The following is a 26920-nucleotide window of genomic DNA, read 5'->3' as shown; positions in this document are numbered from 1 at the left end:
GTGCATTCCAAAGTAAAGTGCATGAAAAGTCCACTAAAACATGAGTCAATCCATGAGCAAAAATCAATCAAGGTGCTTGATAGATGTTTCCATATATAAAGTGCGAGTGACACCACTACCTTTTAGCCACAAGATGGCCTCTCACATCACTGAAGTATTAAACCAGCAGTGAATCCTGTGTAAGGATAAGCCAAGTGTAGGGGATGCCACTTCCTGGATCGATCTCTCACAATCTCATGGGTATGGTAAGTGGGTAAAGATAATAAAGGATCTAAGTGTACACTGCTATTATCCTTTTATTAGAATCAACAAATGAAAATACACTCACATGAATCGGCACAATAGGGCTTGTGCGGACAGTACACACCAAACAGTATTGCAGCTGATGGGTCGCCGCTAGTCTGTCCGAGTCTCCGCCCCTATACGCGTGGCGTCTTACGCTTTCGCGTCACAACTTCGTCAGTAGGGGTCCCCCCAGGCCAGGAGGCAGCCACAGGGTGGATTTGGCCAAACGCGGGACCGAGCCCCCCCCCAAATAAAGGATCCCCCACATTTATCCAAGTTGCGAAAAAAACGACCTGGAACACAACAGGGAGTATTTCGGAAAATATAGGTGAATTTAGGATCATCATTTTAAGGAGATTGATTTTCGCCAAGAGATTCAACGGAAGGCTAGCCCAGGAGGAACAACGCGCCCTCAAATCAGCAAGCAGAGGTAGTAAATTTTTGTCCACAAAAGAATCGAGGGGCTTAGACACCTGAACCCCGAGATAGCGGAATTCAGTCACACAACGAAGAGGGGTCTGCTGGGCCAGCTGAACCACCGAATCATCAATCGGGAAAAGCACTGATTTGGTCCAATTAATACGGATACCGGAAAAAGCCCCAAAAGTATCAAAAATAGTAAGCGCTGCCCGAAGAGAGGGACCCACATCCTGAAGGTAAAGAAGGGTATCATCCGCATATAAAGATATCTTCTCTTCCAGGGCACCTAGGCGCAACCCCCGCACCGCATCCGCCGCCCTGATCAATATAGCAAGTGGCTCCAGGGCCAGAGCAAAAAGGCTGGGGGACAAGGGGCACCCCTGCCGAGTACCACAGCGGAGTGGGAACGAGTCCGAGAGGTCACCATTAGTGTGAACTGGCGCTCTGGGCTCACGATACAGCAGCTGCAGGCCATGGAGAAACTTAGGGCCAAAGCCAAATCTGCGCAGGACCTCCCAGAGATATTCCCACTCCACCGAGTCAAATGCCTTCTCAGCGTCCAATGAGGCAATAACCCTGGAGCCAGTGTTGTCATGCGGAATGGAAAGATTGAGAAACAATCGCCTAATATTAATGTCTGTACCCCTACCTGGCATAAAACCCGTTTGGTCCACATTAACCAATTCCTCTATAACCGTGGACAACCGGGAGGCCAAGATTTTACCAAATATCTTGGCGTCCACATTCAACAGCGAAATGGAGCGGTACGACGCACAATCAAGGGGATCCAGAGTAAAACTCTCCAGGTAGTCCATCCGCGCCCGGCGTCTTACCCTTCTGCAGCCCAAAGATCGCCACCTGGATCTCCTCCAGCGAGATCGCCCCATCCAGGCGGTCCCTAGAAGAGGCCTCCAGGACAGGAAAGGAAACCCCGTCCAGGTAGACAGCCAGGTCAGAGAGAGTATAGGTAGCCCTAGACGAATAAATGGATTCAAAAAATTCCGCGATGCGGGCGTTCACGCGATCTGGAGAAGACACAAGCTCTCCCCCCCCCAGCCGGACAGAGCCCACCGGAGTAGTCAACGATTGACTCCGTGCCAACCAAGCCAGAAGCCTGTCATTCTTGCCACCATGTTCAAAAACCTGCTGAGCGGAATGCACCATGGCTTTATTAGTCGCCTCCATGCGGAAAACAGAGAGAGTGCGGAGAGCCTGCTGGAACTCTGCATGTCTCTCCGGGGACAGGTTCGAAGCATACGCCTCCTCCAGGGCAGCCGCTCTCTCCTCCAATTCCTGCAACGAGCCCGAGGCCCGCCGCTGAATAGAAGATATACGAGAGATAAATTCCCCCCTAATCCAAACTTTAAAAGAATCCCAGACCACCGGGGGCGAAGCAGCATCGGCATTGGATTCCCAGTGGTCAGTAATGGCCCCAGTCATCTGCGACTGCAGTCTGTCATCCTGAGCCCAGTATTTCGAAAGTCTCCAGAGCCTGGGTCCCACAGCACGAGAGATTTCAAGAGACAGACGTGGTCGGATATGCCCCGGGAAACAATCTTCGCCCCCGTAATCAGGCGCAGAAGAGGGGCAGATGCGAAGGCCAAATCAATGCGCGACAGCGGCCGATACGAGGCAGAGTGACACGTATAGGCCCTGACACGTGGGTGTAAAAAACGCCACACCTCAGTAAGGGCAAGCGTATCCGCCCAGCGCGGGAGGTCTGAAAAATCCCTCCCTGCAGCATGCAGTCTGTCCAGACCCGGATCCAGCACCAAATTAAAGTCTGCCAGTAGTAAAATATTGGGAACGTCAAACTGCAGCACGGATTCCATAAGGGAGTACAGTAAATGGGCAGAAGCAGGGGGGGCAAATACACCCCAACCAGCACCAGCGGGACACCAGAAATTGCAGCAGAGATGATCACATACCTACCACCCGGGTCCGTTTTAACAGCAAGCACATGAAAAGGGAGGGACTTATGCACCAGTATACTGACACCCCTTACATAGGACGAGTAGGTTGCATGGTATTGAGGTCCCACCCAGGGTCTCCTAAGACTGCGCAGTCTGGAGCCCTGCAGGTGGGTTTCCCACAGCACACAGACGTGAGGATTATGCTGCCGCAGGAACTTAAAAAACAGCGAGTGCTTGACTGCAGCATTGAGCCCTCTAACGTTCCAGGAAACTATCTTTAAAGATGACATGATAAAAAGAGAAAACATGCATAGAACATGGACCGCAGCCGGCTGCAGGGAGCCCCCCCCAGCAGAGAGAAAAACCCTCCATCGCGCAGGCCCCCCACAACCCCCATCGGATAAGTCAACATACATAAACGTAAGTTAGGCAATTCCCACCAATGACAAGATAGCAATGCAGCACTCCAAAAACAAAAAAACAAAGAACAAAACATGAAAAACATACCCCCAAAACTGGCACCATGTACCAGTATAACCCCCCACCCCGCATCACCAACCCAAACTTTGGTGCGCATAATTCCCCAAACCGTGCAACTGCACAACCAACGGGAGGGGCGATCACCATCAGAGATCTTCCCGTAGGAGCAGCGGTCCATGCAGCAGAGATGCTGAAAAAGTCAGGATAGTCAGGTACTCAATATAAAAGGTAAACTCCTTGCCAGCCAAAAGTGCACTCAAAAAATAGATAGGCCCGGCCAGCCTCACCACCCAAAAACAGAAGGGATTAAACAATACATACCCAGGGAGCACCAGGGGGAGCCCCACAGAGGTGCCCCAAGGACAAAAAGAGTGGGGAAAAACAAAAAAAACCCTGGAGAAAAGAAGAATCTTGCAGGAAAGGCACGTTCCAAATCTTCCAGCCCAGTCCTTACAAGGGGGTAGAAGGAGGCAGATCCAGAGGGACACATCCGGCGACAAATGCAATACAGTCAGCATTAGAACAGTCTCCTGTAGTTCCAGGGGCACACACTTAAAGGGGACTCAGTCCTACTCAGCAACCCCAGCCAGGGGACGCCGAGTAGACCCAGAGCCCAGGTAACAGAGCAATAAAAGAGAAAAAACAGCTCAGTAATCCACCAGTAGAAACATCAATGTACTCAACGTTGCGGGGGCAGAGTATCCATCCAGGCAGAAACATCCGAGGGGTTCACAAAAAAAATGAACAGATTCTCCATCTTGAACCCGCAGACGTGCAGGAAACAACACGCTGTATTTGATGCCACGGGCACGCAGAGCAGCTTTAACCCCATCAAAGGACTTCCGGAGCTTCTGGGTCTCAATGGAATAATCTGGGAATATTAGGAGCTTAGCATTTTGATAGGAGAGGGCACTCTTCAGCCTAGCTGCCCTAAGCACTTCATCTCGGTCCCTGAAGTTCAAAAGCCCCAGGATCAGAGTGCGGGGAGGCACCCCAGGAGGACCCAGTTTAGGTGGAACTCAATGGGCCCTCTCCACAGTGTAGAAGGGGGAGAAGCGAGCCTCTGGCAGCAGGGACCGGAACGGTTCCTCCACAAAAAGGGTAGGATTGGTCCCCTCGGCCCCCTCAGCCAACCCCACAATGCGAAGGTTGTTGCGCCAATTGCGATTCTCTGCATCCTCCGCTTTATACTCCAGGGCTCTGACTTTAGTCTGCAGCGAGCGAATCGCTCCGGTATGGTCCCCGACCAGATTCTCGTGCGGCTCAGGCGCTGCTCAGCTTCGGACATGCGGGACCGCAGCTTGTCCATATCTTGTCGAATATGCCCCACATCCAACTGTACTGCTTCAATTTTCGAGGTGAGAACAGATTGACAGGAGGCTATAGCATAACATCCTCTAGTCGCAGCTGAGATGGAGAGGAGGATGACTCGGAGTCTGTTTGAGACGCCATGTTGGAGCAGGTGCGCAGGCTTCCGCCACTAGGCCCGGGTCACTCGGGGAAGAAACCTCCAAAACGGCTAGAAATTTTAGCTTTTTACCCCTCGCCGCTTGTCTCACAGACCTCCGGCGCATGAGGAGAAATCCAGTGCAGGATCAGCAGCCGTAGGAGTAACAGAGCCGGCAAAGTAGTTAGAAAGTCCAGCAGAGCTCCGGCAAGTGCAACCGCTCAGGTCTCCATCTTGGCCATGCCCCCTGTGGATCTTTTTCTTAAGTGAATTATTATACGACATGTGTATGTTTCATGTATTTTAATGTATCTTAATATATTATATTTTTGTTATGGCTGTTATCTGTTTTAATTAACACACATTGGAGACCACTTCCCTCCTACAATCTTTGTAACAGCTGTTGAACCTTTTGGTCAGCACAGCACTCAAGCTAATTACTAATTTATTAGTGTGGGGGTGGAGTCTCCTATCATGTGTGCATAAATATATATATATATATATATATATATATATATATATTATATGTATAAATATAAATGTTTCTTCATATGTTGTGTGTGCTGTGATGATGGCTCATCCCCAAAATGCATTAGCCACCTTGTTTTTACTCACTGAGGGGTGACCATAAAGAATTGGAAGATTTAAACAGAGTTGCTGGCTGTCTTTTGCTTGGTATTGTATCCTAGGATGTTTGGAGAAATCACCACAGCCTGTGCACTTGATGGATGTTTCCATTTACCCGATGTCTCCACTGTTCTGCGCGATGCAATTTTTGTCTGCTTAATGGCTGTGTGTTGAGTTATTTTGAGGGGACAGCCAGTTTACACCATTATACAAGCTGTACACTCACTACTTTACATTGTAGCAAAGTGTAATTTCTTCAACGTTGTCACATGAAAAGATATAATAACATTTTAACAAAAATGTGAGGGGTGTACCCACTTTTGTGAGATACTGTTAACTTTTGAAGCTCTGGGGCTGCTTTCTTCACACCTACTAATACTGCTGTTGTCTGCAGCCAGGAGACATGCTGTCCTCTGCTGTTATTCTCTCCTTTCCTTGTTGGGTGTGGCTGGGTCCACTGCCCTCTCTGCTGAGCAAGACTTTTTGAACCATATTACCCAGTTGTTTGCTGACTCTGATCTGGGTGATGCAAGTGCACTCCCACGCCTTCTCCAGCATATTCTGTGTCTGATTTTTATAAATTCTTTATTTAAAGAAATCAACAATGCAACCACCTGACAAGGAAGGTCATAGAATACTTTAGGGTGTCCTATAAATACAGAGCATGGAGTAGAAAGATATCATAGTGATATGTTCATCATCAAGGAGATTTTGTACTTTTTGTTAGACAGTGGTGTCATGCAACAAGTAAGCCAATGGATTCTTCCCTAGAGTCACACCTGTAAGGACTTTTATTGTTTTTGACCATTTTCCAAAAGCCTTGAAGATTGGGACATTCCCAAAAAATGTGGAGGAGAGAACCCTCAGACTCCCGACAGCCCCAGCAGGTGCTAGGTACCTGGGGGAACTTTCGGTTTAGTACCACTGGTGTTCGGTAGCATCTGGTAACTCCTGATATCTACTCCCTATTGAGGTCTTTCGAGTAAAGAATACAATTCTTTATTTCTATGCCTGAGAAAAGTGTTAAGGTTCCTCTCCAATTGTTGCTATAAAGCGAGTTCCTCTCCGGGGTACCAAGCACTGTTAAGGAGGCAGGTAGATGCAGTATTGGTTCCCCTACAAGACAGGTCTGTTCCAATGAGGGTGGTTCTTTTACTGTGTGGAATTCCTTCAGTAAGGAGTGAAGGTAGCCACTCAGCTGGGCGCATCGAAAAAAGTCCACTGCATGCGAGAAATGGGAGGTGATGTCATGGTGTTTTTGAGAAAAATGTAGCTGGTGGAAAGTGTTCTATTGTAAATCCTCATTGAAAATGAGGTGTCCCCAGAATAGGGGTTAAAGGACTAGGATGTGGCAATTGTGTTCTCGTGACATTCCCAGAGCTCTGATGAAGGGAGCTTGACTCCCAAAACGCGTTAGCGGTCTCATCTACAAGGACGCGTTCCATTTCATCTGTGGTGGAATCTTTTAATGCGATTTTATATTCTTCTTGTCTGTGAGTATGCATTTGGCATCTTAATAAAACATTTTATACGGTGACCACGGGTAATGCACTAGGTGTTGCGCCTCCTTTTCTTTCTCTTCTGTATCTCAGTTGGAGTTCCCCGCCTGAGGAGAGCAGCACGCCAGTCTTCCCCTTCGGAGTGAGCGCTTGGCTGAATTGATTGTTTGGATATCCCACTTAGACCTACCTAGTCCACCTCCCAATGAGGGAAATTTGGCAAGGGCCCTGTCAAACAATGTACTGTTTTTCTTACTGTTCAAATGTTACAAAGGTTCAAGTCTTTCAAGAATCTTCAGAAATTGTTGCTGGAAGTGGTGTATTCCTTGGAGTATGGGGGTTTGGTCCTGGACATGTCCCAGGCCAGAGACTTTCACAGGAGTAATTTTGAATTCTCTGGTCTTGGGTTCAGACTGTTCTTTCATCTCTTAACCACAAGGTGGTTTTCCTTGTGAGGTGGAAGTCTGAACTTGGCAGCCTTATCTTGCAAAGAACCATTTTTGGTCTTGCTTAGAAACAAGGTTGTGTTGAGGCCCTGGATGTCCTTCTTGCCTAATGTAGATGCTTCTTTTCACTTTAAAGACAAATTTGTTCTTCCCTTTGTCTGGCTCCAGTTCATCAAAAGGATATTTCCCTATGTGGTTTGTAAAGCAGGGCCATAGATGGATTGAAATTCAGCAGAGACTAATGTCTGACTCCTCTTGTATGGGACTGTTGGTACATTTTTGTTTTGATCAGCACTGCAGCCAATCAGCCGCATCACTAATCAGTGTATTCTAAAGGCAGAATACAATAGCACAGTAGGTATTACTTTATCCACCTTGCTCGTGTATATCAGGACATTTTGTTAATTTTTTTCGATCAGCCCTCTGGCTGATGGAAAAAACTGAATCATTGATGGCCAGCTTGAATCTCTCTCTCATACACTGCTTCTTTAAGAAAGACAAATTTCTTTCATGGCATCCTGGATAAACCCCAAAATGATGCCCCAAATTATTGTTCCAATATCTCTAGGTGGCTCACACAGACCATCATTTAAGTGTATGGTCTCAAGGATCAGGTTCTACCCTTTGCTGTCAAGGCACACTCCACTATATCTGTAAGTACTTCTTGGGCTTTTTGGCATCAAAAATCTGTTTCCCAAATTTGCAAGGCTGCTATCTAGTCTTCTGTTCACACAATCTCTAAGTTCTACCAGGTCTATGTTTTGGTGTCATCTGATGCCAGTTTCAGGTGTAAGGTCTGTCAGGTGGCTTTTTGAGCTGTGGACAGTCTCCAGTTCTTTGTTTTCTTGGGGCTGATAGCTGTTGCTTACTTTGCTGCTCACCCTACTATTGGCTTTCTTTTGGACATGCCATTGTCCCTCAGTGGAAGACTGGTCTGCATTTTTTTTGTTGTTGTTTTTTTTTTTGCTTACCAGTGTTCAGTCCCCCTGTAAATTTCCCTATAACCCAAAAAATTAAAGACTTTCTGTGTCCCTCATTGGGCTCCAAGAAAAGGAAGTTTCAGTGAGTACAAAAACCCGGTTCTATACTTTAGTATCCAAACAATTAAAATTGAATAGTAGTGGATTATGTTGCTACCAGGAATCCATCAAATTGGAGAAGCAAATTGTTGGAAATAATAATTAGTTGAAGGGGTTTTGACTCCTTAGTACTGTAATTCAAAATGTCATTGTTACTGTATATTGAATGTGGCTAGGGACAATTCCTGCTGAGAACGAAATGGATTATCTTGGTACTTAAGGACTAACGCAATTTTATGGTAAAAGATTTTTCTACAATTTTATTGATACAAAATGGTTAAAAGTAGGACATATATCCATATCCAAAAAGAACATAAAAATAATGCTTGCGGTAACATGCAGAATTGTTAGATTAATGGTGCTGGTGGAATAGCAACCTCTCCCCCTTCTTCCTTCCCCTTTTCCTCTGGTTTTACATAGTTACATAGTAACAGTTACAGTTACATAGTAACAGTTACATAGTAATAGTTACATAGTAGGTTGAAAAAAGACACCAGAAGTCGATCTGGTTCAACCAAAAAAAAAAAAAAAAAAAAAAAAAGTATTGAAAAACCCAACCATACAATCCCATATACACAATCCTATACCTTTTAGGAAGTAAAGCAAATCAGTGCTCTGCTCCTTTAAAGTGATGGACCACTCGATAAATAACTATAAATGTTGAAAAAAGAAATAGATAATGAAGAGAATTGATGCGTAGCAAAGTCAGATCACAATACTTAACCGCAATGTGAAAAGGCAAGAAAAGATAAAACACCTTTTTAAGATAATGTATGTGCCAAAATCAGAAACAAATCATAGACATAATCAATTAGATTTCAAACGAAGTACCAAAGAAGCATGATAATAAAAGTGTTGAAGTAAATAGATTTAAGGGTGATAATAAAATATTATATGATGATAACTAAAAAATGTGGCAATGATTCAATCTTCTGTAAACAAATGACATAAAAGTGATAATAAAATGTTATAGGATAATAACTTAAGAAATGTGACAGTGATCCAGCTTCTGTAAACAAGTGATGAAGTGGTGTATAAAAGGTGATGATAAAATATTGTGAAAATGTGGCAATGGTTCAGCTTCTTATGATAGTAGCAAAATCCAAATATAATAAAAAAGATCAATAATCAAAGAATCCAAAAATAATAATGTAAATCCCATATAATAATAAATAGAAGTGCTAGTCTAAAAATGTGGTACTGAAAAGTCCATGAAAAATAATTAAACAGTTAATTGTGGTGAATAAAGTGCTAAGGTGCTAGATAAAGTGCTGGAAAGTCTATAAGAAAATATTTGACAGATAATTGCGGTGAATAAAGTGCTCAAAAGTCCAATTAAAAAGATCGGTGGCTAAAAAGGTGAAATGCAGCTTCCGGTGACAGCCAGGTGAATGGGTAGGTGAGCTAACAATCCAACATTAGGTGTAATGGTCGCTCACCTCCATTTACACTCAAAAGAGCAATTAGATGTAATCTTTTCACGTATCAGACCTCTTTACTCTTCTCCAGCGGATGCAATATTTATATCTCCAAACCTTATGCGATTATTCAGGGTATATATAAACGAATCTCAGCACTGATATATCATAAATTCCTTTCCTTATTCAGACGATCTCCTCATTAACCCACGATATGTCAATCATTCACTCCAATTGGGATATAAGAAAGAAACTCTCATAGTGAAGCAATTCAGGCACATTCCTTTAGTTCTCTTGATAAGGAAATTGGTCTTTTTGGTTACCATAACCTCAGCCAGAAGGGTGTTGGAATTGGCGGCTCTTTCCTGCAAAGAGCCATTTTTGATCCTTCATCAGGACAGGGTGGCCTTACGCCCTCATCCGGCTTTTTTCCTAAGGTAGTTTCTGGTTTTCATCTAAACCAAGATATTGTTCTACTATCCTTTTTTCTGAGTCCCCACACTAAGGAGGAGAAATTGTTGGATTCTCTTGATGTAGTACAAGCAGTCAAATTCTTTTTAAAAAGCATTAATTCATAGTACTGATGCTTTCTTTATCCTGCCAGATGGCCCTAAGAAAGGCCAAGCAGCAACTAGTTCCACTTTTTCCAAGTGGATTTGTCAAGTCATTGCGCAGGCATATGGCCTAAAGGGTTAAGTTCCACCCTTTAGGTTAAAAACTCACTCTACCAGGAGGGTAAGTGCTTCATGGGCAGTGCATCATCAGGTGTCTATGGCTCAGATTTGCAAAGCTGCTACCTGGTCTTCAGTTCATACATTCACAAAATGTTACCAAGTAGATGTAAGAGCATGAGAAGGGGCTCAATTTGGTAGTAGCGTACCTCAGGCAGCAGTATAAGCTCTTTCTTGCCCAGGGGCAATTTTGGGGCTACTGTGTCCCCTCTCCTCATGGGCATTGCTTTAGGACATCCCAAATAATCAATCATTGTTACTGGCTCTATGTCCCATGATGTATTATAAAGAAAATAGGATTTTTCCTTCAACTTACCTGTAAAATCCTTTTCTTAGAGTACATCATGGGACACACCGGTCCCTCCCCTCTTTTCTGGAATCTTCATTGCTTGCTTCAAAAACTGAGGTTCTTCCTGTATGGGAGGGGTTATATGGGAGGAACTTTCTGTCTATTGGTTGCCAGTGTCCAATCACCTCAAGGTAGTGTATAACACAGATAGTCAGTCATTATTACCGGCTCTGTGTCCCATGATGTACTCCAAGAAAAGGATTTTACAGGTAAGTTGAAGGAAGAATCCTTTTTTTCTTAAAGTCTGTTCATTCTGTTCTATCTGCTTTGTATTTTAAGCATTTTTCTTTCTGTTCTTTCCTTTTATTTCATACGACCAGGCTAAAAGGCAGCAGAGAAAACTGAACTTCTTGATAACGCAAACAGAATTATATGCTCACTTTGTCAGCCGTAAACGAGAATCTGGTCCCGATGAAATACAGGAAGAGATTTTGCGAAAACTAGAAGACAATTCAACCCCCCGACAAGCAGGAGGTGCCTCTTTGAGTATCACACAGGAAGATTATGGTATTCTAATTTTACATTATTCCAATTAACATGACGGGTCATAACATTTTTTATTTTGATACAATTGACTAATTTATTCAGTATATGGGTAGGAAGTGCTGTTCTCAATGAGAACCCACTGTTTGTTCAATTTGAACCAACTGTTTGGTGGTAGTGTGGCAACATCAGTCTAAGACCCAGGACAGACGAGAGATGATGTCATATAACCTAACTCCAGAAAGGGACATTTCCCCGGATGTCTTGGGCCTGTGAAGCACTTCCACCTTCTGATAATTATTATGAAAGTTGGAGAGTTCTCTATATAATTGAAATTCAGACATCGGGTTAAGGACAGTAATGCCGGTTGACTATGAAAGAAAAGGAGGTCATCTGCATATATCGAGACTTTGTGGTGTTGTTTTCCAACCACGATCCCTAAAATGTTCAGGTTCATCCTTATGCACCGTAAGGGTTAGAGATAAAGGGTGACAGTGGGCATCCCTGTTGGGTTCTGTTATTTATGCCAAATGGTGTTGACAGGATCCCATTTAGTTTGGCCCACGCCTTAGGGAAGGAATACAGGGCTTCAACCTTGGCTTACATATGTGGGCCTTGGTTGATGGTTATCAGGGTAAGTTAAATAAAAAACTAGTGGACCTCGTCAAAAGCCTTTTTGCATCAATAATATATCAATAAATGTTTGGTCTGGTCTGGTTTTGACAGGGCTGAATGGATAATGTTTATTGCACAAATGCTGCCATTGTGAGCCTCCCATGTGGGCATAAAGCCAACTTCATAAAGGTGGATTACTTTAGATAGGTGAGGATTTTGGCAAACCATTTTAAATTTATATTGAGGCACAAAATGGGTCTGTAAATAGAACAGTGTGGAGGGGATCTTTCCATTCTTTAAAAATAACAAAAAAATGGGCAGATAATGCATCTAAGCTTGGTGTTGGTTGTTGACAAAGGGAGTTAAAAACTATATTAAAACTAAAACAAGAAATTTAATATATTACAGCTTATCAATCATTTGATGTAGTAGCTGTATTAGGTTTCCGTTTTTTAGGCTTTTTCTCTCATTTTTCTCCTGGTGATCTGGCCATTGAATGAATGCCTAAAATAACGAATAACACCATCACATCTAAAAATTGGTAAGCTGCAAAATTGTAGATATTTGCTTTTGGGTTTAATATTGTTTTAAAGGCTTTTTGAAATTTGGGGCCATTTGAGTTTGGAACTGTTTATAATAAAAAGGTGAAGCTGCCCGGGCCAGGAGCTTTATCTGTTTGCATTTGTTTAAGCACTTTAGCGAACACTGCCTGAGTTATCAGTTTGTAAAGCTCAAGAGCCAACCACTACAGCTAACTATAATAAACTACATAAAAATATAATTTCTAAATTTTCCTGGATCATCCCCATTAAGCAGCTAATGTCCATTGGCATGTGTTCTATTCTCTGTCTTGCATTTGTTCCTTGAACAACCATTTGAGGGTGAATACTGCTGTGCAAATTGTGAGCAACTTGTTTCCTTGGAAACCTAGATCCTGAATCTAAGGCAGCAACCTGCAACATTGTCCTCCATTGTTAGTGGAGGAGTGACTCCCCTAGCTGCCAGGTGAATAACTCCTCCACTAAGGATGGGGGCAAGGTCAAAACTAAAAAAAATAAACGGATACTGGTGGTAATGAGCTCAATTATTAGAAGGACAGATAGGGCAAACTGTCACAAAGACTGTGATCATCAAATGTTGTTTACCAGGCGCTTGAGTTCAGCAAATCATGGTAAAGGACCTCCAAGGCAGCATGCTGCCTGACATATTACCTGTACCTTGAGCCACACCAGAGTGGCAGAAAGAGAATATGGGACTTAACAAATGGCTGAGGAACTGGTCAAGGAAGGAGTGTTTTGGGCTCCTGGGGAACTGGGCTGACTTTTTGATCAGTTACCAGCTCTATAGCAGAGACAGACTGAAGGTAAATGGGGAGCGTTCAGCTCTGTTGGGGGAAAAGATGGTTGACAGAATTCTATTGCAGTCACTGAACACACAAGGAGAAAATATGCGCTGGTACAAAATTAAAGAGCATGTTCAAAAATGCTAGGAGTTTGGTGAATGAAATGACAGAACTTAAACTACTGATATAGGAGGAGGATTTGGACTTTGTGGGAATTTCAGAAACCTGGTTTGACAGCACACATGACTAGCTCATGAGTGTCCATATGTAAACCCTATATTGGAGAGACAGGGTAGTTTGAAGAGGGGAAGGGGTGTGAATGTACGTCCAAGAGTGATTTGATAGTGAATATGAGGGATGACATTACGAACGAGGTAAGGGAAAATGGGGAATCCTTGTTGGTGGAACTTCAAAGGGAAAAACCAACAGGAAATGATTAATGGGTGTATGCTTTAGTCCCCCTAATCTGAAAGATGAAGAGGAGACCAATCTTATTTCACAGACAAAAATAGCAGCAAGGCAGGGAAATGTTAAAATCATGGGGGGACTTCAATTATCTGGATATTGACTAGGGCCAGCCTTCTTATATCTGTCTTGCACGACAATATCATGTGTCAGTTGGTGTATGTCCCAACTAGAAACAAGGCTCTGCTTGACCTACTAATTACAAACAACACAGAGCTGATTGCAGACGTGGCAGTAAGGGATAACTTAGGAAACAGAGATCACAGAATATATAAAATGACCGTAAATCATAGAAAAAAAGACATGAGTGTAGGATAAGAAGATTCGATTTCAAGAGGGCCAACTTTACCAAACTGAACTCCATACTTCTCGAAATATGTGATGGAGTTGTCCCACATTCTGCTTGAGTGCTTCCGTCCGTATACCGCTTCCTCTAGTCTGAACATAGATTTAAGATAATATAGTCGCATATTGCTACAGTACGAAGAACTAGGCAGAGCTCATTTAGCTGCAAAACTGGAACTCTTTATTTGAAAACTCAGAGTATTTATGCTAGACAACCAAGTGAGGCTGATCACATTATCATATGCAAACGCATCTGTATACAGAAATATAATTAACATGCTAATTAACAGCCAATTAATTAAGCCAGGCTAGGTGGAGTGCACAGAATGCTAGCAGGCAAACAATAGATGACACACATAACAATTAACCATGGGACAGACAAGCTTAGCAGAAAACACATACTGTAACACCTTAACAAACAGACAGTAACAGGAGACCAGCAGCAACTGACTGTCCGGCATCGAGCTTACAAAGTACAATACACATTAGCCCAAGTGTAAACACATCCCCCAATAGTTTGCTGGCAGACAATAGGTGTGTTAGCACAATTACCAATGTGTGGAAGACCAGTGGTTGAGCTGATGATATTAATATCTGCTATGAGTCTGACTGTATGGAGCAGTCCTTATTGCTGTCTTGGGGAGACATGGACCTATATACAAAGCAACATTACTCAAAGGGTCCCCCCAGCATAGACCTTACAAAAAGTAGTGTTTCCTTAAAAGCCAGGGCCCACAGTCAGTAGGCAAGAGGCTAGCCTGCAGTCCCCTCCAAAAGCCTCTGTCCTGGGTGAGTCTATTACATTTCTCCCCCCTATCAAAATTCGACTAACAAGGTCCCAGACCTCCACCTGGTCTGGACATGCATTAGTAGGGCAGAGTGAACTCACATTGTCAGTCCACATGATCTCCATTCTTTTTTTTATTTTGTAGTTGGCAGCATGAACAGAATTAGTGTTACAGATATTTCATTTCATACAAACAGCAAAAGCTATTATAGTATAGAAACCAGAGGTTTTCTCCCTGGTCTTATATTAACTTAGAACAGTGAACAAATGAATAACAAGTTTAGGTAAACATGCGATCGAAACCATATATTAGAAATCATTAAGGAAGTCTGTTAATGAATAGGGTTTGGTCCCAAATATGGAAGAATTGCTTTCTCCAAAAATTTTTTGCAGGCTTGCAAGACTGCTTGTGTAGAGGTGGGGGGAGAGGGTATGAGGATGGGAGTGTGGGAGGTGAATGGAGTTAATGATCTCCATTCTTAGCTGCAGGGAATAGTTATCAGTAGGAGTGGGACAGAGATCATTGACTCTCTGTCCAGCCGCCAGTGCTTCAGCTGGGTGGTCTTTACTATTCCATGGCTCGGTTACTGGGCAGAGGGGCCGTCTGCCCAAGTTCCCTGAAGCCGTGAAGACACTGTAGTTGCTAGGCAGAGGCCAGCGGCACTCTGCCTTGTTGCCAGCGATTCAGCTGGTAGTAGAAGCTTCACTACATCAGCTTGTCGATGAGGAGAGGGGTCGACTGCCCTCCCTAGAACTCTGTAGTTGTTGCCGATACTGGGCAGAGGTTGGTAGCACTCTGTCCTGTTGTCAGCACTTCTGCTGGGGACACCACATCATCCACTCTAGCTAACCGTTGGGGAGGGAGGCCGGCTTCCTCCACTCCCAGACTGGATCTGCTTCTGGGGAGGAAGGGTGACCTCCTTTACTCTCAAACTGTGTAGCTGCCATTGGGGAGGTGAGCCAGCTGCTTCATCTCCTGTTCCCTCATCTGGCTGCTGGGATGACATTTCTCTGTCACTGTCTCCCAGGTGCACGGATCCTGGCTGGGGACTGAAGACAATTTCCTCCACTCTGGCTGACTGTTGGGGAGGGAGGACGACAACCTCCTATTCCTTCCCCCCCCTGGATCCTGATCTGCTGCTGGGAAGTGACCACCTCCTTCTCATCTTGGGCCTCCAGAGCTGCCGCAGGTGTGGGGCAGAGATCTTGGACCCTCGGTCCGGTTACCGGTGATTCAGCTGGAGAAGTTTGTTGTAACTCCACTGATGCTGCTGTTGGTGCTGGGCAGAGCTCAGTAATGTTCTGCCCTGATGCCAGCTGTTCCGCTGGGAAGTAAACTTTCAAAGTCAGTGGCTTTGCACAAATCCTCCAGGGTCACCAATTGTTGCAGGCAGAGGTCAGCAGCGCTATGCCTGGATGCGCTATTCTGCTGTAAGCTCACAGGGTTGTTCCTATTAAATCCCCAGTCTCTGGAACTGGTGTCTGGGGATAGAGGCTCACCATCTCCTGTCCCTGAAACCCAGAAAATGTTACTGGTGCTGGGCAGAGGCTAGCAGAGCTCAGCCCTGTTGTCAGCACTTCAGTTGAAATTTCGGTAAATGTTACATCCTCCAACTAAAAATCAGATAACTCCATGCTTTCTGTAATCTGTGGCTGGAGAGATGAGCCGTCTGATCCATCTCCCATACCCTCATCTGGCTGCTGGACAGATGCATACCTCTGTTCAAGATTGTCCCGAGAAGAAACAGGATTGTCAAGGTGAGTCAGCACTTGCTGCATCCGCCATAAGACCTCTGCTTCCATAGCTGCAGAAATGGGCAAAGCACACTTACTATGTGTGCTCTCTAACATCAAAAAACTTTTAGATGGGTATGTAAGCGAACGCAATATACAGGGATATGGGAAATGGTAGAGACCTAGATACACACCCATACACTAACACTGGTTGAATTGGATGGACTGATGTCTTTATTCAATCTTACCAACTATGTAACTAAAAAAGATTTACCTTTTATTATTGCTTTAAATTGTGTGTTTTGAATATATATACATGATTAAAAAAACAGCGATAAAATGAAAGCACGTTCACATGTGACATCAAGGAACTCTGCAGGATATGTTGCACTCCCACAAGACAACATCATATGTGCATACAAAAAAATATCATAGGCATCAAAATGCACTTGATGTTCAAAAGTAACTTATATTACACATAAATAACATATCAAACAGGGGTGGGACTAGCCCTTAACTTGATGCATTTCCCAGAATCATGTTCTGCTTCTTTAGAAGAGATTATGATCTGAATTGAAACAAAAAACATATTACGAAAGGTACATACAAATCAAATAGCGAAACATATTTAGAACCATTCCATACATGTCTAACATATACAAACATTTTGGAGGTCCCACTTGTAGATTACATACATGTAGTTGAGTAAGTGAGCTGAAATTTTAGCGGTCCAGCCTCGGCACTAAGCATGACATGACAGAGGGAACCAATAATATATAGACTGTATCTGAGTATACAGTCTGGAAGAAAAAAAATATATACATCAGCAATAACATACCTATATGGTGGTCCCTCCACACAGATAATGATACTCGGTATTAGACTATGGCCAGTAAGAAAACATCCCTATCTCAGGGCATATACCCTTATATTGGAGAATGGAAGCCGTCCATTATCGCACAAGCATTCATATACATATATCTCATATTGTAAAGCGCTGCGCAAACTGTCGGCGCAATATATAAATCCTTTATAATATAATAATATATGACAAGTGATGTAGTACCCGGTTAGGCTAACAGCTTCATCACTCAATGGGGACAATATCTGCATATTAAACACAAAAGTCACCATAAAGTTTCCATGCATTAATCAAAAGCGGTATTTGAATTGGAAAAAGAGAAATACTAAGATACAAACCCCCAGAACAACAATGGTATCCAAGATAATGTCCTTTTAATACCTAATATTCCACGATTCTCATTGATAGTGATGGTAGCAACCTCCCTGGAATCAGGGGTGGTCCTGTACCCTCCACCTTCCCCTTACGTGTGGCAATGATAAATCACTCTATACAAGCAGAATGTGCATAATGCAAAGCACAGAGGTCACCTTAAAAATTCCACACATTAATCACAGGGGGTTCCAGAATCAAAAATGGACTAAAATACTGACCCCCTAGAGCAACGGTTGGCATCCAAGGATGTGTTCCCTGATAATCCACAGTTCACATTGATGGTAACAGTAGCGTCCTACTTGGGATGAGTGGTACCGCTCTAGTGCCCTCCGCTTCGCCTCCTATAAAGAGCAAAGGATAGGTCTCCATCATTACAGAGCCAGCGTACTACTTCTGTTTTTAATCATGTTTGTATTAATAAAATATTTGTGTTTATATACTTCTAAGTAGGGCTGCGCATCTTCACTCACCTCACGATTCGATTACGATTATCAAGGCAATGATTCGATTTGTTTCCACAATGCATCATGATGCATCACGATTGCTGCCCAATGCCCAGCCCACTGCCCAATGGTTTTCAAAACTTTTTTTTTTTTTTTTCATAAATTTTATAATCAAGCAGTCACGAATTAAAGAATCATTTTTATTTTAATTTGCTTTTAAAGGACACTTTTGTCACACTACAGGAGAGGGTCAGAGACCGCAGATACACTACAGGAGAGGGCCAGAGACCGCAGACACACTACAGGAGAGGGCCAGAGACCGCAGACACACAACAGGAGAGGGTCAGAGACCGCAGACACACTACAGGAGAGGGTCAGAGACCGCAGACACTACAGGAGAGGGTCAGAGACCGCAGACACACTACAGGAGAGGGTCAGAGACCACAGACACACTACAGGAGAGGGTCAGAGACTGCAGCCACACTACAGGAGAGGGTCAGAGACTGCAGACACACTACAGGAGAGGGTCAGAGACTGCAGACACACTACAGGAGAGGGTCAGAGACTGCAGACACACTACAGGAGAGGGTCAGAGACTGCAGACACACTACAGGAGAGGGTCAGAGACTGCAGATACACTACAGAAGAATGTCAGAGACTGCAGATACACTACAGGAGAATGTCAGAGACTGCAGATACACTACAGGAGAATGCCAGAGACTGCAGACATAGTACAGGAGATGGTCAGAGACTGCGGACATACTACAGGAGATGGTCAGAGATTGCAGACATACTATAGGAGACAGTCAGAGATTGCAGACATACTACAGGAGATGGTCAGAGATTGCAGACATACTATAGGAGACAGTCAGAGATTGCAGACATACTACAGGAGACGGTCAGAGACTGCAGACATGGTACAAAAGACGGCCAGCAGGTAAGTATGATAGCTTTTTTTATTTTATAGAAAAAAATAATAATACCCTTTAGTATCACTTTAACAAATCATTGGTGAGTCTTTTGGTAGCAATTTAGATAGAATGCAGGTCAACATCAATGAAAAAAAAAAAAAAAGGAAGGCATTCTATCTAAGTATACTACTTGCAGATAAGTGGATGTTTCCAGGTGGAAAAGTTTATAGGGAAATCTCAGGAAGAACTAGAAAAAAGCCCCAATGTGATAGGCTGATAGGCACAGTAGTACACAGACTGGAGGTACAGCAGAGGTGGGGGATGTGCCACTTCTATGCACTCACTCACCCCTCACTTACATGAAGCATGACAGACTGGTCTCTCATCTTCCGAGCACTCCTAGCACCCCTCCTCCTCCCCTCGAAGCTCATTTCCTTAAGCAGACTGTTTCATCCGAGGGATGTGATGATAGCTGCAGCGATGTCTGTGTCGGTATGGAGCAACACTACACCAGCACATGGGGGAGGTGACAGCTACCAATCCCAAGGAAGGGGGAGAGCGTGGTGGGGGCGGCACGTTGGTGTGCTGCAGCGCTCACCTCCTGAGGCTACACACCATCCAATGAGAGGGGAACAGCGCCGGATGCAGCCAGGCCACCGGTGCATATTAATCCAGCAATGACACTTCTATGGAGGGAGGGAGGGGGAGGAGCCAGGAATCGATTATTCTGGGTTCCCACATCGTAACCGAATCTGAAAAGGCGGCATCGCGATGCATCAATGCGACGATTATTTTCAACACCCCTACTTCTAAGTGGGTGAATTAAAAGTCTACCACATCCAGTTTGTTGTTTGGTTTCAGTGTTTCTTAAAACAGGATGTGGCGCTTAATGCTACCTGCTTTTGTAGCTAAATTTTTAATTTTGTCATAGTATTCCCTATACATGATAGCAATGTCTGTACCTAGTGGGGTTTTGGAACTGTCGTTTTTTCTGGATGGTGGGAGTAAATGTTTTTGGTAGCTGCTGTTTGATTCTGTTTGGCAGGGGCTTACCACATTGGTTACAATACTAATAGAAATTGTGGCAAAAGTGGCTTTGGCTCCTTCTAGGCAGATGGATTGAACTTGACGTCTGGAGGGGGAGTTCTATTAAGGTGGAGAGTGTTTGTTTTTGTTAGTGTACCATCTCATGGTGATGTACAAGCCCGGACTGGGACAAAAAATAGGCCCCCGGGATTTTACACTGCGCAGCCCATTTTTTTTTTTTTTTAAATCCTTGGACCCATTGTCAGACCCTACGCTGATGCAGTGGGTCCTGGGTTCCTCCTGGTGCATGACAATGACAATCTCATGTGGCGAGAGTATGCAGCCAGTTCCCGGAGGATAAAATAATTGATACCATTTAGTGGCTCCCACACTCGCCTGACCTAAATCCAATAGAACACCTCTGTGTTGATCTATTCAACGCCACCAGGTTGCACCTCAGTCTGTTCAGGAACTCAATGATGCCTGGTCCGGATCTTGGAGGAAATACCCCAGGACACCATCCGTCATCTCATTAGGAGCATGCCTTGACATTGTCAGGCATGCATACAAGCATGTGGGGGCCATACAAACTACTGAGTACCATTTTGAGTTGCTGCAATGAAATTTCAGCAAAATTGACTAGCTTGTTGCATCATTTTTTCACTTTGATTTTCGGGGTGTCTTTGAATTCAGCCCTCCTATAGGTAGATCATTTTCATTTCCATCAAACAATGTGCCATCCTTTCGTTCCTAACACATTACCAAGTCTATATCAGTATAAATATCCAGCATGTTATATTTCCCCATTTGTGTTTTCAAAGTGTTACTTTAATTTTTTTAAACAGTGTATATTTGTACATTGTAATCATATCCCCTCCTAAGCCTCTCTTCTCCAGAGTGAATAACTCTAATTCATGTAAACAATCCTCATAGCTTTGGTCTTTTTTTAATTTTGTTGCCTTTTGCTGAATTCCTTCTAGCTGTCCAACCTCCTACTATTTTATCAAGGTCTTCCTGTAATAATGATGCTGTATCCTGTGCCATATATATTTCCCTGCATTCTTTTGTATGATCAGCATGGCAAACACTGAAATTGAGCTCTTAATTCCAACCCCTTTATCATCAATAAACAAAAATTTATTGAACAGCATTGAACCGAAGATACAACACCGAGGCACACCACGCACAACGTTGGACCATTTAGAAAATAGGTCACTTGCTTGATCTCTGCTCTTTGAACTCGACCATATAATATATGTGAGATGGGATAATTAAACTCAAGCGATAGGTGCATTTACAATGAGTTGTGCCAGTCCAAAACTGTATTTTAGAACACGGCAGCCCACTTTTATTCAATGAATGGAAAAGTTCATATGTACCTTAGTTGCACACACAGGCGTTTCTTCCACATAACATGCATAAACAAAGATACAGAGCAACCTGCCTCACTTGTTGAGGCACTCCAACACACCTTAATTTATAGATTCAAAGTTTATGAGATACAGCATCAAATGCTTTTGAAAAATCTAGATAAAATACATCCACTTGACTTCCACCATCCAATTTCTTACTTGCTCCCTAATAGATAGGAGGTTGGTTTGAAAAGAATGTCCTTTAATAAATTTATGTTGGTTGACCTCTATCGTGGGCACATTTCTGAATACAGTCCCTTACCATGACCTAAAATACCTTGCATATAGTTGGTGTTAGGCTGACTGATCTGTAGTTTCCTGGTGTAAGCATCATGATTCTTTTTTGTAAATTGCTACCACATTTGCTCTACGCAAAACGCAGTTGGTACCAATCTAATCGATAAGGTGTCTTTACAAATTAGAAATAGTGGCTTGGCTATAACTGAGCTAAGTTCCATAAAGGCTCATGTCTTTAGGCCATCTGGATCTGGTGATTTAAAGAGCAAACCATATGTTTTTGGACCCATTGGAACTGGTGACACAGAGGGTCCTGATTAACTCATAACAAAGTTCATGTAAAATTTGAGAAAAAAGCTACTTGTAATAAAATATCTGGAGACATACTCAAGTAAATCCTGAGCGCTCACTTGTAATAAGTCTTAAACTGTCACTTTTGTAAAAAGCACAATATATGGTTTTCTATATGTATAGCCCATATTATACTGGATCTTTTCAGTTTGTAGAATACAACTCGGAAGTGCCCTTCTTACTGTGAAATCTTTTAGGCTTTTAAACTTTTTTTTTTTTTTTTAACAAACAACCTCATAACTAAGTAGTGCTAACTTTTGTGATTTCAGACAGTGACTATTTTAAATCTCAAGCGTTGAAGAATGCAGAGGAGGCTTTTAGGATACACCAGGCACAGGTGAGATTCCTATAGTTGTTGTTCATGGGTGGTCTTTTTTGTTACCTAGTTTCTTTTTTTTTTTGTTACTTTTTAGGAAACAATTTTTTCTCTTACCTTCATTGACGAACACAGCTTCTTTTTTACTCTTGACCATTGGAGTAGGGCACTAGACAGAAAAAGAAACTCAGCACCGCCTATGGGCAGTCCTAGCTGATAGTCAACCTCCTCTCTGCCATAAGCAGCTCAGTTTTCTGCCTAGTGAGGAGTAAAGACCTGGCTCCCTGCTGGGACCTGACGTTCCATTACTTTAACTTTTTTGTTTTTTCTTTTTCTCCTTTACTGGAATTTTTTCCTACAGAGATCTTCTATCAACAGCCAGGCTGGGCGATGGACTAGATAATCTAAATCCAGGTGGTCACCCCAGCCTGGCCAGCGAGTGCGCACAGACCTTTAGCTAAACGCTGGGTCGGCCGTGACATGCCCCATCCTAGACCCGGGGCAACCAGCAAGTTCAACGCCTCACGTGAACACATATGACTAGGCGCCACTAGTCCGAGTCACAGTGTTGCCCTGGCCAAAAGGCCCCCGCACTTCAGAGGAGAGGCGAGGAGGATCTGCTTTTGGGAGTGTTACTTGCACTATTCGCTGGATCAGTAAGTAGATGCCCCCTCCTCCTTCCCTGAATGTGGTGTGGGGCACGGGTACTCCCTGGGGTGGTCGGTCGCTCCGGGGTTATTGTTCTCCCTCCAGACTTGCTCTCTTGCTGCCTCAGCTGATGATGCTGGGCTGTGGTAGGTCTTACAGATCCAAGCCTAGTATGACTGTGTCCCCAGGCCTAGTCACAGTTGCGCCTCTTCCCTCCTCCACCCTCGGTTGTTTTGGACTTACCAGTTGGAGGTATGGCCAATGGCCATTTTTTGGTGGCATGCTGGAAGCAGCCCTAGGCTTCGGCGACAGCCCTCCTTGTGGGGGCTCATTTTACAGGCTCCTATGGGGGTCCTTTTTTTGGATGGTTTCCTATGTAAGGGCCTCATTCGGCGGCCCACTTTGTGGGGCCTCAGTCCATGACCCCTTGTTGGGGCCTCAGTAGGTGGCCCCCTTTGCGGGGCCTCAGTCAGCGGCCTCTTTGTGGGGGCCTCAGTCAGCAGCCCCCTTTTGAGGGGCATCATTTGGCGACCCCCCCTTTGTAGGGCCTCATTTAGCAGCCCCATTTTGAGGGGCCTCAGTTGACAACCCCCCTTTGCGGGGCCCCAGCCGGCTACCTTCCTTGTGGTGTCCCAGACAAGGGCTTTTGGCTAAGAACGAGTCAGTGTCTAATATCTGATCCGTCCCCTATCTGTGGACCATATGGAGTCTTGGCCGTCAGCCTTCATTACAGGGTCTCAGATGGCTTATTTTGGGACAAAACTGCCCCCTTTGAAGAGCCTCTGATGGCAGCTCCCTTTGCGGGGCCTCAGGCGGTGGCTTCCTTTGCGGGGCCTCAGGCAGTGGCTCCCTTTGCGGGACTTCAGGCGGCGGGTCTCTTTGTGGGGCCTTTTTTTTTGCGGGACCTTTGTCAGCCTTCTTTTGCAGTTTGGCTTTCTCGACTCAGAGCATGCCGGCATGTTTATTCTGGTAGACGTTTTCCATGTGTGGATTCTGCGGAGGAAAATGTAGTTCATACAGGGTAACCCCTCATTTCCTTAGACAATGTTCTTCTGGATGGATCGACGGGGACTTTCCTCTTATGGTAGTTCAGATTCGTAACTCAGGAAAGGTTAGAAAGGTTGTGGTAGTTGGGGACTCAATTATCAAGAGGACAGAGAGGGAAATCTGTAAAAAAGATCTCGTGAACCGAACAGTTTGTTGTTTACCGGGCGCCCGAGTTCGGCACATCGCAGATCTGGCAGACAGATTGTTGTGCGGGGCTGGGGATGACCCAGCGGTCATGGTGCACGTGGGCACTAATGACAAAGTTAAAGGTAGGTGGAGGATCCTTAAGAACGATTTCAGGGACTTAGGTAATAGATTGAGGAAAAGGACCTCCAAGGTGGTTTTCTCTGAAATACTGCCTGTACCTCGAGCCACACAAGAGAGGCAGAAGGAGATTAGGGAACTTAACAAGTGGCTGAGGAATTGGTGTAGGAAGGAGGGGTTTGGGTTCCTGGAGAACTGGGCTGACTTCTCAGTCGGCTACCGGCTCTTTAGTAAGGATGGGCTGCACCTTAATGGGGACGGTACAGCTCTTTTGGGGAGAAAGATGGCCACCAAGTTGGAGGGGCTTTTAAACTAGGAGACGGGGGGGAGGGCTCAGAAGTAGAGTCAGTCAGGAGGGAGCAGAGGACTGAAGGCAGCTGTAGTGTCAGCAGCGACAGTAGGTCCACAATGTCAATTGGCAGGTCTGTGCGGGAGAACCTCAGACCAAACAGGAATAAACATAACCGCCAATTGCGCTTAACTTCCTTAAAACTAAGAGGGGTATATGCTAATGCCAGGAGCCTAGCTAATAAAATGGATGAGTTGGAAATGTTAGTACATGAGGAGGTCATAGACCTTGTGGGAATAACAGAGACTTGGTTCGACCCCTCACATGACTGGCTGGCCAATATCCAAGGGTATTCGGTGTACCGGAAGGACAGGGTAGGAAAAAGAGGGGGAGGGGTATGTCTCTGTCAAGAACAATATAAAGGTGACAGAAAGGAGTGACATTACGGATGGGATGAGCATGGATTTAGAATCTGTGTGGGTTGAACTCCATAGGGAAGGAGAAAAGGGGAAAGTAATTGTGGGGGTTTGCTATAGGCCACCTAACCAAGGGGAGGAGGTAGAGCTGGAATTTTTAGCACTAATGGGTAAAGTGGCAAAATTGGGATCAGTCATCGTATTGGGGGACTTCAATTACCCCGACATTGACTGGGAAGAGGGGACTGCACACTCACAGAAGGCCCGCCTATTCACGGAAACCTTACTGGATAATTACATGTCACAGTTGGTGGATTCCCCTACCAGAGAAAACGCAGTCCTGGATCTATTGCTCACTAATGACCCAGACATAATCTCGGAGGTAGGAGTCCAGGACAACCTGGGCTCTAGCGATCACAGGATGATCACATTTAGTGTAAATAACAACATAACAAGACAAGTGGGGAACATAAGAACCCTAAACTTCAGAAGGGCAAACTTTCCAAAATTGTACTCAATGATGGAAAGGGTAAACTGGGACCAAACCCTGGGATCCCTGACCACAGAGGAAAAATGGGAATGCTTTAGGAACATATTAGGCAAAGGCATCTTGCAGTGCATTCCTATGGGAAATAAATTTAGAAGAGACAAAGCCAAACCTGGCTGGCTAAACTGTAGCGTCATAAAACTTATTAGGGGGAAAAAATTGGCCTTCAAGAAGTATAAATCAGAGGGCACAGTATCGGCTTTCGAGCAATACAAGGAGGCAAATAAGAAAAGTAAACAAGAAATCAAGATGGCTAAAATCAACTTTGAGAGACAAATAGCGGAGGATAGTAAAAAAAACCCAAAGAAATTCTTTAAATATATCAACAGCAAAAAAACTAAGGCAGAGCATATTGCACACATAATTAACAATGATGGGAGGATGGTTACAGAGGACACTGAAAAAGCAACCGTGCTAAATGCTTTTTTCTCGTCAGTCTTTACACAGGAAACGGAGGGGTACACTGACCAAGACTGTATGGTTAGTAGTAATAAACAGGACTTGCCACCATGGCTAACAGAGGGGGAAATCAGGGAAAGGCTGGATAAACTTAACACAAACAAATCACCAGGACTGGATGGCATACATCCGAGAGTACTCAAGGAACTCAGTAAAGTTATATCGAGACCACTGTTCCTGATCTTTGCTGACAGTATTAGGACAGGAGATGTACCAGGGGATTGGAAGAAAGCTAACGTGATTCCAATATTCAAAAAGGGCCAGAGGCATATCCCGGGAAATTATAGGCCTGTCAGTTTGACATCAGTAGTATGTAAACTTCTGGAGGGGATGATAAGGGACTATATTGTAGAGTTTGCTAAGGACAACAACATCATCAGCAGTAATCAGCACGGGTTTACAAATGGGCGTTCTTGTCAAACCAATCTCCTTACATTCTACGAGGAGGTGAGCTGTGAGCTAGATAGGGGGAGACCAGTGGATGTGGTGTACTTGGATTTCGCTAAGGCGTTTGATACAGTTCCCCACAAGCGCTTAATTTATAAAATAAGGTCTGCAGGTATCGATAGCAGGGTTTGCTCTTGGATACGGAACTGGCTAAAAAGGCGGGTCCAAAGGGTAGTAATAAACAGCGCATACTCAGACTGGTCTGAGGTGGTAAGCGGGGTCCCCCAAGGCTCAGTCCTGGGACCAACCTTGTTCAATTTATTCATAAACAACATTGAGGTCGGGATCAGTAGTTCGATATCAGTTTTTGCAGATGACACAAAATTGGGCAGGGCAATAACTTCACAACATGAAGCAGATATCCTGCAAAATGACCTGGACAAAATAACAGAGTGGGCAACGACA

General features: G+C 44.2%; 1 protein-coding gene across 2 annotated transcripts in view; it reads left to right on the top strand.

The window, feature by feature from the left end:
• The window catches only part of INO80 (INO80 complex ATPase subunit), a 362932-nt gene that overhangs the window by 62810 nt on the left and 273202 nt on the right, over nt 1-26920 (top strand). For both annotated transcript variants that reach the window (XM_082275733.1, XM_082275734.1), the window contains 2 exons: nt 11015-11201; nt 22352-22419. In XM_082275733.1, coding sequence (XP_082131859.1) covers nt 11015-11201; nt 22352-22419 — 255 coding nt within the window. The remainder of the gene's footprint in view (nt 1-11014; nt 11202-22351; nt 22420-26920) is intronic.

Source organism: Pelophylax lessonae (assembly GCF_965119305.1).
Source record: "Pelophylax lessonae genome assembly, chromosome: 13".
NCBI lineage: Eukaryota > Metazoa > Chordata > Amphibia > Anura > Ranidae > Pelophylax > Pelophylax lessonae.
The sequence above is the reverse complement of the archived record's forward strand: the minus strand, read 5'-3'. Positions and strand labels throughout refer to the sequence as shown.